The sequence below is a fragment of the Eutrema salsugineum genome, unplaced genomic scaffold, assembly GCF_000478725.1.
Source record: "Eutrema salsugineum unplaced genomic scaffold, Eutsalg1_0 scaffold_3, whole genome shotgun sequence".
Taxonomy (NCBI): domain Eukaryota; kingdom Viridiplantae; phylum Streptophyta; class Magnoliopsida; order Brassicales; family Brassicaceae; genus Eutrema; species Eutrema salsugineum.
In genome coordinates, this window is record NW_006256756.1 from 4,981,697 (window position 1) to 4,994,257 (window position 12,561).

The 12,561-nt window shown below is 38.4% G+C and overlaps 1 protein-coding gene and 1 non-coding gene across 2 annotated transcripts; both read right to left on the reverse strand.

Annotated features, from left to right (window-relative positions):
• Nucleotides 1-919: 919 nt before the first annotated feature.
• On the reverse strand, nucleotides 920-6,472 carry LOC18014724 (protein SPA1-RELATED 2). The gene is made up of 8 exons (XM_006396893.2): nucleotides 6,273-6,472; nucleotides 4,277-5,761; nucleotides 3,546-3,703; nucleotides 2,400-3,168; nucleotides 2,157-2,303; nucleotides 1,660-1,977; nucleotides 1,507-1,566; nucleotides 920-1,311 (listed from the first exon to the last, which is right to left on the reverse strand). The coding sequence occupies exons 2-8, from the start codon at nucleotides 5,732-5,734 to the stop codon at nucleotides 1,120-1,122; spliced, it is 3,102 nt and encodes a 1,033-aa protein (XP_006396956.1). The 5' UTR covers nucleotides 5,735-5,761; nucleotides 6,273-6,472; the 3' UTR covers nucleotides 920-1,119.
• A 3,634-nt stretch (nucleotides 6,473-10,106) lies between these two features.
• On the reverse strand, nucleotides 10,107-10,214 carry LOC112085857. The gene has a single exon (XR_002899144.1). It is a non-coding gene; the product is annotated as a small nucleolar RNA R71 (small nucleolar RNA).
• Between the last annotated feature and the right edge of the window lie 2,347 nt (nucleotides 10,215-12,561).

Below are 12,561 nucleotides of genomic sequence, written 5' to 3' on the forward strand. Positions count from 1 at the left end.
ATGTGGGTTATGAAATTTCACTTTTGAGTATTTGAGATTCTTTTTCTCCTGTATGATCTCTGGATATGAATTGTTATGGAAAAAAAAGAATTCAATTTTATGCTTAGTTTTTGGTAATGAATGTCTGATGCTTTTTGATTAGTTGTTTTTAAGCTATTGGATCAGAATTTTGCACCAAAACTCAAAACAAATTATTCTGAAAGTGAGAGTGAGAGGAAGGATGCTTCACTCAGTTCACTGTTTGTGATTCTTTACTCTATCTTATAGATGTGACTGTTTGATTTGGAGTAAGCAAGGTCCTTGTACAATCAAATAGAAATCTTATGTGGAATGGTTGATAGTGTGTATCAGCATAGTGTTTCAGTTGATTTCTGTTTAAGTTAAAGAGATATTCAAGTTCTTCATCATTTTATGGGGAATGATTTCATTTTCTCCAAAGTAAGTTTTGTGATACTGATACTTTTAATTCATTGTCTTTGTCTCAGAAAGTAAAGAAATTCTCTATACCAAGTGATTGCCATAACCAAGATGGAGGAACAGCTTCAGTGAGCAAGAAACCTTGATAACCTAATATTATGCATTTCTGAGATTACTTTTGTCAAAATAACAAACAACTGCATTCGAATTCACCAACTCAATTTTCTAAAAGAAAAAGATAAAAGCTCATATCAACTATATATACATCAAAAGACAAAGAGTATGCTCTATACTCTATAGGGGCGGAAGCAAATTTACATCACAAAGTGAGATCTGGATTCATAACTTTAGGAGGCAAATAAAAAAATATCAAAAAACCTTAGAACATCACCAAGAAAAGCTCTTACCTTACTAAGTATACTCATCGATTTGGCGGTATAACACTAACCGCTCATCAAACTGCAATCGCAACTATGTGTACTTCTCTCTTTTTGAAGAAAACTCCAACACTGTAAATTAGACTTAACTCTTGAACATATCTCTTCTGTGTTGAAAGCTTTGTTCATGATCGCAACCTTCTCCGCAAACTCGGTAATAAGATTGTTTTTGTCCGAGTCTTGGGTTGATGGTTCAATTTTAAACTCTCAACCATTTAGGGCTTCAGCTGAAGAATTACCTCGGCTTTCTTATATATATATGATTTCAGACTAATTCTAGAACTTTGATAGACCCATTTGAGCTAGCTGAAACAACCATATTCGATCTTTTTCTCCAGCAAACGCTTGAAACAAATAGGTTGTTGTCTTCCTCAATCTCCTTACCTGATATCGGATCAATGGAACCAAACTTGTACGAGGTTATCGGCATAGGAAGAGACCGGTGATATGCATAAACCTAAGCAAAGACACAAAAAAAAAAAAAAAAAAAAAAATAGAACATCATTTGAATATCAACTGGAGCTACTAATTAAGTTGAGAATCAAACAATCAACCTGTGGTAATGCTTGTTGAAGGATAATAGAAAGAGAGATTTGGAACACAAAGTTGTATAGGAATTTTCAAATAAGTTCCCAAGTTTGTGGGGTCATACCTCATTTGTCTCAGAGCCACAAGCTATATATCCATCGGCAGTAGACAAACCAACAAAGTTCTGAAAAAGGCAGGAATATGACAAATCAACCGCAAAGGAAAAAGAGGAACATTATAAGGTTTAACTTAAAACTAAAGTGTCAGCATTAGCTACCTTCTCATTTGTATGGCCACCAAAAGTTAAGCTGCAAGCATTTGTGGAGAGGCCACCGTGAGTGGTTTTCTTAAGATCCCAAAGCTTTAATGTGTTATCAGTTGACGCTGTGACAAGGGTTTCATTATCCAAGAATTTCACGTAGCTAACTGCTTTGTTGTGCCCTGATAGTATGCACCAAGGAGTTCTTAAATTCCGTAGATCGTAGCAGTACGTTCTGAAATCTGATGATCCAAATGCTAGCAGATGAGAGGACTGTGGAGAAAATTGCACACAACAAACATTTGCAATGTTCCGGATTGTTCCTAAGCAGTTCCTCTGCACAGTTATGCAACAAGATTGTGTATTAGCTACAAGGCCGAAAATACGAGCGTCCCAATATTAACAGAATAACCCAAACTGCAATATATATGCCAGATATCTCAGTACGAGTAGCAATTAAAACGAAAAAATCAAGCATAATGTGCCTATGCATGTTAAGGTAAAGAAGACCATGCCTCATTGATGTTCCATAGCTTCACAGAACAATCATCGCTTCCACTGGCTAATTTTGTAGGACAAGCTTCAGAGAAGTCAACAGACCAAGCCCTCTTTTCGTGCTCTATGAAATGTGAAATGGCCTGTCCTGTTGTCACATCCCATAACTGGATCCATCATAATACACTTGAATTCATTAGATCAAAGGAAAAAAAAGGCAATCAAGTTAACTAATCTAAATAAAACTTTAAAGGTTAAAATACCTTGACAATGCCATCATAATCAGATGAAGCTAGGTAATTCCTGATATAGTTGTTCCAGCAAACGCCGCTAAGTTTTGATCTATTTGGCATTTCTACGGCTGGATAATGAATGTCGACAGATTCTTTGAATAGGGAATTGAACTCAAATATCTTAATTTTCTTTGACACACCAGCCGTAGCAAAATAATCCTCGTCCCTATCAAAACCCAGAGAACAAATCACATTTGAAGTGCTGTGTAACTCCCCAGTCCTTAGCACACCCCGAGTTTCAAACTTACTATATCGAGCATATTTGCATAACCCATCAAAGAACGCTCCAACACGATCATCTGAGCTCCAAGTCTCGCTATTTTCTAATTCTGTTGTAACATTATCATGATTTCTTAGCAGATCTCTATCTGGGCGTAACCTATAACGTGCTTCAGGGAGATGAGCATCTATCCTTGCTGCAAAATAAGCGCTTTCAAGCTGATTAATGTTCCTGATCAGTCTCATTTCAGGTACACTTGAAGCAAGCGATGAGCTTGAAGCTTCTTCCACAGACAGAGGCCTTATGGCACAACGTCTTTTGACAATCTCTACGATATCTGCTTCTACGGACACAATTTCTTCCATCAACTTTCCAGCATGCTTCTGCCTTTGCTCTTGGGACAAAACAAGAAAATGCTGCAACAATTCAGACTCTGTGTCCTCTTGTTCGATAGATAATGATATGCCTTCAGCATACAAATCTGGAATTCCACTAACCACTTCAGATTGCAAGATGTCCCTGATACAGAACAACATCGAATTTACAAAAAGTTAGAGATTAAGCCAACGCATGATATCGAATCAATAAATTATGACAGGATGGAGCCTATCAACACCCAAGAAGCTCGTTTACTCGAAATACCATATTTTATGCGTAGAACCTAATAATCATATCTGAAACTGTTAACGAGACAAACTTCTTGTGTTTATAGACAGATGAACACCTCTACGTTTGGTACATTATTACATTTCCTGTGTAATATCCAACAAGACTATCTTCTAATAACCCCAGTTGTGAATATGGCCCTAAACCTTCTACAGAATCAAGCATATAAAAGTTCTATATCATAAATTTTTGTTACTTAAAAATTAATATAGCTAAAGAATTTGCATTGCCTGGCTGATGGTCGGAATGAAGGTGTTGGATGAAGTAACCAGAGACAGAACCCAGCTTCCTTTGGATTCTCTGACAGAAATTTGGGAGGAAGAATCCGCTGATGGATATCAGACATCGCAACCTCGTGAGCTCTTTCACATTGAAACTGACTAACCAGCTGACGCAAAAATCCAAATTAGAATATCAACAGGAATGATCTGTTTGACCAAGGAACAGATGAATAAGAAAATACATTAACCTAAGAGCCAAGAAATCAACTATAATGTCGACTAGAAATTGCACTTTTAGGAGAACATTAACAAACATTCAACACTATCTAACCCTATGTGATAATCCATAATTATGCACTCGTTATTCACGCGACATTGCCTATTAACATAAATCAAATACAATAACTTTACTATTGACACGTAGGCATAAGATTTAGAGATGATGAGTCATCAATGTCAAATGATGACTTCAGTGGCGGGAGAAGATCAACAAGAGTGAGAAGACGTAATCCAAAATACAACGAGCCTAACATGACCCACTCACGCTAAGATATCGCAGTTTCTACAAAGCTGCGTAGTTGAAGACATTATTCCATGGGAAAAACTTAAATAGGGTGTCAACAGTACGGAACTACGCGGTTTCACAATTCAACTCATGGATGAAAATTTTACAATTGCAGGCCAAAAGCTACAATAAAGATGTCGCGCCACAAGTGCAATTAATCAAGATTTCTCCATACCTCAAAAAGAAGAATACCCAAACTATAGATGTTTGAAGAGACTGAAAGTGTGTCGCCTACGAGCTCCTCAGGACTCGCATACCATTTCTCTTCCAACTGCTCACTCCTTGAAGTAAAAGGACGAGCAGCTGTACTACGATGTGCTTGACTAGATCGGAAACGAAGTTCCTGTGCATCATCATTTCCAGTTTGGATATTAACGCCGCCAGCTCGTTGAAACATAGGCCACTGAGTAGAGCTTGGTCCACCTAATTTCTGCTTCTTAGCAGGGAAAGAGGGACTAGGAGAAAATCCTGAATCTCCTGACCGCCTTCTAGCCAGAGGGTATTCGAGTTGCCTTATAGGATCTTTGTTCATATTGCCGTCTAAAGACTCGCTCTGAAAACCTGAACCCACGTACTTGACAGCATTTTCCTTGAAAATTTTGAATAAAGATGGACGTAGGTCACATAAAACAACTCCTTGAAAATGAGAATCATCCACATGCTCCACGATCTGCCTAAAGATATACATACATTCGGCTTTATTAACTTTATGACGCTCTGACTTCAACCATTCTCTCAGACTTAAACCTTCAACTCCACAACCTCTATGCATATCTGAAGGGTTACCACAAGAAGATGGATTACTGGCTTTGGAAAGAAAGCATGGTAAAACATCAGAAGCCGCCAAGGGAATGCTGCTAGAAACCTTTGCTGAAGTATTTGATGTTACTAGAGAGTTACCAGAACTAGTTACAATTTGCTTATCCATATTGCTCGGCATAGATCTATTACGTGCCGGTCCTCTGAATGTAACTCCCTTTCCTTTCAATGTTTTTTTAACAAAAAACTGAGAGAAACCAGACTGCGATAACATCTTTGTCTTGATGCCTCCATGGGACAATGCCTCTGCTGGTGCAGGATTTCGTTCAACATTTCTCAAATGTTCATTAGCTCCACCGTTAACAGTAATGGCCAGTTGATCTCCAGTTGAAGTCTCAGGCAAGGACAATTTTCCTGCATTTCTCCTGATAATTGGTGTTCCACTGACACTTTCTCTCTTACTCACAGAACTGCTACTAGGTAAATCTCCATCTACTGGAAAGCGATGCCGAAGCTGACCACGATTGATCTCTAATCTACCTCTATTATTTGATCTACCAACTATGGCCATGCTCGAACCTTCACAAGTTTTAACAGTCAACTCCTCAACCACGTCCTCCGCATCATTTGTATTCTGCTGGCTAGAACATGGTGCATTTTCAGCTTGATTCACATTCCTACCATCTAAAAAATCTGCTATTACACCAAATGTACCATCAGGAGAACCAGCATCTCTCTGAACCTCCACTTCTTTGATTTCCTGGACTTCACAGTTCTCCGGTTTAAGAGATTGCTGACCATTTTTGAACTGAAGGTGAGCAACATCGGCTTCATCGATCCTACTCACATCCCCGACTGAGCCTTCATCCATCATTCAATGTATCATCGATATTACACCGTACTGAAATTTAAAGAGAAACACTTTAGACAAAAAGAGGGAAACACAGAAAGTTTATAGCATCAACTACTGTCCTGATTTGAGCTTCTTGCAAATCTAATAAGCAAACATCGTATATAAAACCATACCAACTTATCACGAAATCTGAATTGCACCACACTACTCAAAGGTTACAAGTACTTTCCCTTTTCCCTGAGACTTAATAGTTTTTGGGACTCTAAGCTAATCAAATTAACAAAAGCTCGATTCAAATCACTAACACATAGCTTTGATTCAAAATTAAAGTCTAGGGCGGAATCCAAACTAACAAGGGTAATCAATACTGTCATTTACACAATCCAATTTTTAACAAATATAAAATATAATTGTAAGACAATCACAGAAACACAAGAACTACCATTATCCAAATCAGACAAAAGAGTGGGAACCTTCGGAATTTCAACCGTATAAGATTTTTATTTTTATTTTTCAGGTTTCGTGAAAAAAGTGTACGAGATGAGAGTTTCCCTTCTACCTCAGTGATGATGATTAAGAACACGAGCCGCAAAAATCGCAATCGCCAGGAAGCCAATCATTGATGAAAGATCCACCGACGTAATCGAAGGAGGAAGACGATAGCAAAAAAAAGCGGTGGGAGAAGAGAAGAGCAGAAATCTGAAAACAAAACGACGGAAATTTGAGTAAACGTCGATTCGATAAATATCTTTTCTAAGGCAGAAAATGAATTTGACTGTTTTTGAGTAAGCGACAGAGGAACACGATAGATAAACTCCAAAAAAAAAAAAAAAACTTTAATTTTTTGTTATATCAGAACTGATCCCTTAAGTTTACCAATGTTTACATATATTCACCAATACTTTTTTCTTCACCAATATATAGAGATTTTAATTAAAGTTTAGTAGCCGGTTGATCTTTTATCTATAAGAAATCGCTCTTCACATTTCAATTTAATTGAATGTTGAGAGCTAGATTGCCAAATACTCCAGTATATGATTTGGTTATTAACTCAAGAGATTCTTTTATTCTCATAAAAAAAACGTGAGATAAAGAAATTTCACATGAGATAAACAAAAATTTATTAAAAAAAACGCTTAATCACATTTAAGATGTATATTAACTTCACAATCAATTATATATTCTCATTATATTTGTTTGGGCAAATTTTAACCGGTTCGTGTGTAAATAATCCTACGGAATGACGAAAAAAGATAGATCTTTATTAATCAACGAGTTATAAGCAATCAATATCGAAAATCAAAATAAGTTGGTATCGTCCGTTGCTCGGTAGTCGTCGTCGATCGGCGAGAGCGAAGATACAAAGAGATCTGGTCGTTCTCTGTTGCGGGAATAGAGTTTTTAGGGTTTTCTGCAGTATGTGTTTGTGTCCGTCCTTGCTCTAAAACTTCTCTATTTATAGGGTTATGTCAATCCTAATTCTTATTGAATTATGCTTTATATGTCGGTCGGTCTTTCCATATTTCTCTTTGAATTGGGAGCTCATGTCGGTCGGTCGCTCCAACTTTTCTAGACGGTTTATTCAAGAATATGAACCAACAACTTATAATAAACCACTGGTCGATGTTAAACCGATTGACAAAGACGAATAGTCGATGTTGAGACTCTCTCTCTAGTGACCGTTTGTCACTCTCATTCTTTTCAGGTACATGATCACAATGACTGTTCGTCATTTGCACTCTCCTATCAGCGACACGATCACAATGACCATTCGTCATTCTTTTCCTCTTGCCAATAACATGATCACAGTGACCGTTCGTCACTTCTTCTTTCTTAGCAGCGACATGATCACAGTGACTGTTCGTCAATCCTTTTCACTTAGCAGTGACATGATCACATTGACCGGATAATGAATTAATTTCACCAAACAACTTGCCCCCTACTCTTCAATTTCTTATTTAGAATTTGGAGAGTAACTTAGCCTTTGTGATCGCTGGTCAATGTACGACAATATTACTTGTCTATTAGAACCTTGTTTGGTTTTACCATATCTCGATTCGTGGTCATTCCTTATCTAGGATGGATAAGCAAATTCAATTAATAATGAACATAGCTGATAACACCGTATTTTGACTACTTTTATAGATCATAATTGTATCTTATGCAGGTGTTTTAACTCTGTTTTCAATGTTTTTTAAAGTGTTTTCAATGTTTTAGGGTTTCAAAAGACTTTACAGGAAACTTGGGCAAAAGATATGCAATTTGGAACAAATGAGCAATTTTGGATAAATGCAGACCGTCAGAAGTATGACAAGAGATGAAGACCTTCTCACCGTCTGATCACCCCCAAAATTTGAGACAACATAGAGGATCCAACCAGCTTTCTAATGCACTTGGTTTGGAGACAATCCAACGGTTAGATCTTCAGATACTCCCGATGCAAGAATGACAGAAAATGCAGTTTCAGAAGAGAGCAAGTGCCGGGACCGCGGCCAACACCTATTTTCCCGCGGGTAGAGCCACCGCGACCGCGGACTTTGGTCGTTCACTTTCCCGACGACTTAATTAAAGCCCAGATCAATTCCCTTCGTTATTTTTGAAGCCCTAAGTGTCCAGGACCACCCCAGAAGCTATAAATACCCTCTTTAGGTCATTCTAAAGAGGCAGAGACCAATAGAGACCGAAACTTAGACAACTTAGAGAGAGAGAGAGAGAGAGGGATTTCGGCTGGAACCCTAGAGGAGGCCGCCGTACCCGAAGAAGGAGCCGCCGCTGGAGAGCATCATCGCGCCTCCACCTGCAACTCTGTTCTTCGTTCTTTTTCCTTCTTTTCTTTAATTTCCTGCAACTTTCAATACTCTGTGATGATTGTTTACAATATGTTTGAGTAGTTACCCAGTTGGGTTTAAAGGGATTTTTCAAAGGGAATCTCATGTGTCTTTGCTTATGAATCGATAGATTTAGGATTTATAATCTTCTAGATGTTCTTCGTTTGCCTTTAATCTTATTGCGTGATTCTTTGTTGGCCACTTAGAAGCCGATCTGATATGATATGTTGCGAAAGCTTTCATTGATTGTCTGAACTAGGGTAAAACGAGCAATTTTTCTATAGGAGTGGAAACCTACCTGTAGTTGAGTTGTGAATATTGATGAGTCTTGTTCTGCTATTGCATCTTCTCCCTTCCAGAATCAGAGTGGAAACCTACTGATTAGGGTTGCGAGAGGTAGTTGTTTGGTGCTGCGAAAGTAGGTTATTCATACTTCCATGCCTCGAGTTCTAGAACATACGTAGTTGATTACCTTTATCACTTGTTTAAAATCGACATAGCATAGTCCGTGAACCCCTGCGAAACCCCTTGAGCCCCAACGTTTGTCTTTCATTGCTTACAACCTTAGATTTCCATTCTGCTTTTATTCGCTTGTTACCTGCTTTCATTCATAACCGATTTTTACTTGCTTGCACTTGTTTTCGTTTTTATTCGCTTTACTTACTTTCGTTTTTGTCAATTGCTTTTTAGTTTTTAATTGCTTTCTAGTTTAGATTTAGTGACAACCAAAACCCAAAACCAAAACCCAAAACCCTTTTAGTTCTAATCTGATTTAAGTGTTGCGTTGAATTCGTACTGAAACAACTAAGTCTCTGTGGATCGATACCCTAAGTACTACAGCGCACATCTGTGCACTTGCAGACATTTAGGGGTTATAAATTTAAAACCTGAAGCTTAGTAAAACGAAAACAACCAACCTCGTTTACAAACCGCATCAAGTTTTTGGCGCCGTTGTCGGGGACTTAAATTTGTTTCGTTGCGAATCCCAGCTTAAATCCATTAGAACATTTGTTTACTTTTACTTTTTCTTTTGAATTTTTCAGGTTTCTCTGAGATGAGAGACCGGGAACATGTTCCCGGGACTCTTGGTGATCCACCAAATCGTGTGGATGGTGATCCAAGCGATGATAACCTGTTTGATGACGAGCTTGAAGATTCGATCCATGATGACAATGAGCTAATCGGATCGGTCAAACACAAAGATGATGATGAACTGATTGGAAGTTTCGATTCACTCGAAAAGTTCATGGGAGATCGAAGAGCTATTCAACCAGCCTTACCTGAGGATGGCAAAACCGAAATTAAGGTACCCCATATCCATTTAGTTCAACAAAATCAATTCTCTGGTTATTCATTCGAAAACCCGATAGACCATATCGAGACTTTCGAAGAATTATGTGCAACCATTACAGCAAATGGGGATTACCACAAGTGTAGTCTTTTCTCATCTCTCTTAGAGATAAGGCCAGCAAATGGCTAAAATCTTTGCCACCTGCTTCACTAAAACCGTGGGCAGCGTGTAAAACTGCTTTCCTAAATCGTTTAAACACTAGAAATCTTGCAAATCTCTTAAGAAAGAAGATAAGAACTTTTAAACAAAAAGAAGATGAAGATCTTTTAGGTACTTGGGAAAGATTTAGGGAATACCAAAGAGATTGTCCACACCATGGATATGCCGAGGAATACCTGCTAAGTATCTTCTATCACGGTATAACTCCTGAGTTGCGACACTCTTTTGATATAGCAAGTAGCAAGTAATGGAGATTTCACAACTAGATCTGTAGAAGATGCTCACGTTTTCATTAAAAATTTAGGAAACAACATCCGAAATCAAGTAACCTTTGGTAATTCTGCACTTCCTGAGAAGAAAGAAGAAATTTTGGAAGTTATAAAGTGTCTCCGTCACATAATGAGTCATCTTGGATTGCAACAACCAAATAAGGTACACAATACATGTAACTTTGATGGCTGGGACAACCCAATGGATTCTTATGATCATGGGATGATGAACACTGCAGAAGTCTATCAAATTCATGATGTTCCATTCGTTTCTGATCACCGCGGTCGTGGCTGTTCTGACCGCGACCAAGCAACCTTTCACCGCGGTCGTGGCTGTTCTGACCGCGGCTGAGACGTGTTTCACCGCGGTCGTGAGCCACCTGACCGCGGGAAATTGTTTTCCAAACTTGGTTGGACACCACCTTCCGAACCAATCTCAGCTATTCAATCTAATCCTGTTTCCTATCCTAGTTTTCCTTCTTCTGAAGCTGAAAACCTAAACAAAAAGATTCTAGAGCTTGAAAAATCTATGTCTCAAGAGATTAGTGATCTTAGATCTGAAATAAAAGAGATGCAGAAGGATTCCGATACCCTCCTTAACATAATGGTCAAAACTAATTCTAAAAAGTTAGAAAATTCTGAAGAGGAGCTAAGTGAAAATTCTTTCGAAAGCTCAAGTGAAGCAGATCCCTCTGATGATGTGAAAGCTATCACACATAGGAGTGGATTAGCTTACAGAGAGCCTGAATTTCCTAAAGATCCCGCAGATGAGGAAAAGGGTAAGGAAAAGTAGAAAGAAACAGAAAGAATCACGAATGAAGATGTTGAAAAAGAAGTGGTAGGAGAAAAGGATGGAGAAGAAGTAAGAGAAGATACATCCCGGGAAATCCTTGGAGAAGACCCGATTCCACCTCCACCAACTCGTGTCTACAAACCTAAACCTCCATATCCTAGAGCCTTAAGAGCCCCTAAGAAAGAGAAAGAAAAAGCTAAGCTGAAAGAGTTAATTGATTAACTAAATGTGAGATTACCTTTCGTAGAAGCTTGTGCTATGATTTCTGCTTTAAGAAAATACATGAAGGGTATTCTAACAAATTCTTTAACTCTTGAAGAAGGTGTTATGATGATAACCCATGAATGTAGTTCTATCCTGCAAAGCCGAATCTCTGAAAAGAAAAACGATCCTGGAAGCTTTGTACTTTCATGCACCATCAATGATGTAGCTTTTGAGCGTGCTCTCTGTGATTTAGGTTCTAGCATAAACATGATGCCTCTTTCAGTAGCAAAACGTCTAGGACATCACAGTTTCAAGCCCACTAAAATCTCCTTAGTATTAGCTGATCGTTCTGTTAGACAACCTGTAGGTATCTTAGTAGATGTTCCCGTCGAAATCGAAAAATGTTCCATACCAACCGATTTCGTAGTTCTAGAACTAGAAAAAGAACCTAAGGATCCCCTTATTCTTGGAAGACCATTCCTATCTACAGCCGGAGCCATAATCAATGTTCCTGAAGGAAAATCGACCTTCATCTAGCCGGTCTAGTCATGCAGTTTGACATGAACAAAAGTTTCGATAAACCGACTTTGGATGGCAAAATTTGTTGGGTTGATGAGTTAGACGGAATTATTGAGGAAGTCTATGATGACCTGCTTCTAGACGACCCTTTAAGTGTCACGCTTTCACCCGCAAAAGATGAACGCAATTTCCTTGAAGAAATTTCAAGTGAGTGCACACGTATGCTTGATAAATCTGAAACTTATAGGAAACCTCTACACTATCTAGATCTTAAGGACCAAACAAACATTCCTACACCTCCTAAAGACACTGCTGCAGCAATTAACGATCCTTGGAGTGAGCTTAAAGCCCCTAAAGTCGAGCTTAAACCTCTTCCCGTCGGACTTAAGTACGCTTTCCTTGGACCAAATTCTACTTAGCCTGTCAAAATAAACTCTGGTTTGACGGAAGAAGAAACCACAATGCTGTTGACTGAGCTGAGAAAGCATAGAAAAGCCTTATGATATTCACTTGATGACATACCTGGAATCTCTCCATATCTTTGTATGCACAAGATAAATCTAGAGGATAATGCTAAAAACTCAATCGAAAGTCAAAGGAGACTGAACCCTAATCTCATGGATGTTGTCAAGAAGGAGATTATGAAGCTTTTAGAAGCTGGAATAATCTTTCCTATCTCAGATAGCACTTGGGTTAGCCCAGTTCATGTTGTTCCAAAGAAAGGA

What these genes read in the sequence shown, in the direction of transcription:
- LOC18014724 (XM_006396893.2), bottom strand. Translation starts at nt 5,734, where the DNA reads ATGATGGATGAAGGCTCAGTCGGGGATGTGAGTAGGATCGATGAAGCC. An exon ending in TCATTCCGACCATCAGCCAG is followed by an intron (nt 3,169 to 3,545) that starts GCAATGCAAATT and finishes GTTCTGTATCAG; the next exon opens with GGACATCTTGCAATCTGAAG. An exon ending in ATTATGATGGCATTGTCAAG is followed by an intron (nt 2,304 to 2,399) that starts GTATTTTAACCT and finishes TGATGGATCCAG; the next exon opens with TTATGGGATGTGACAACAGG.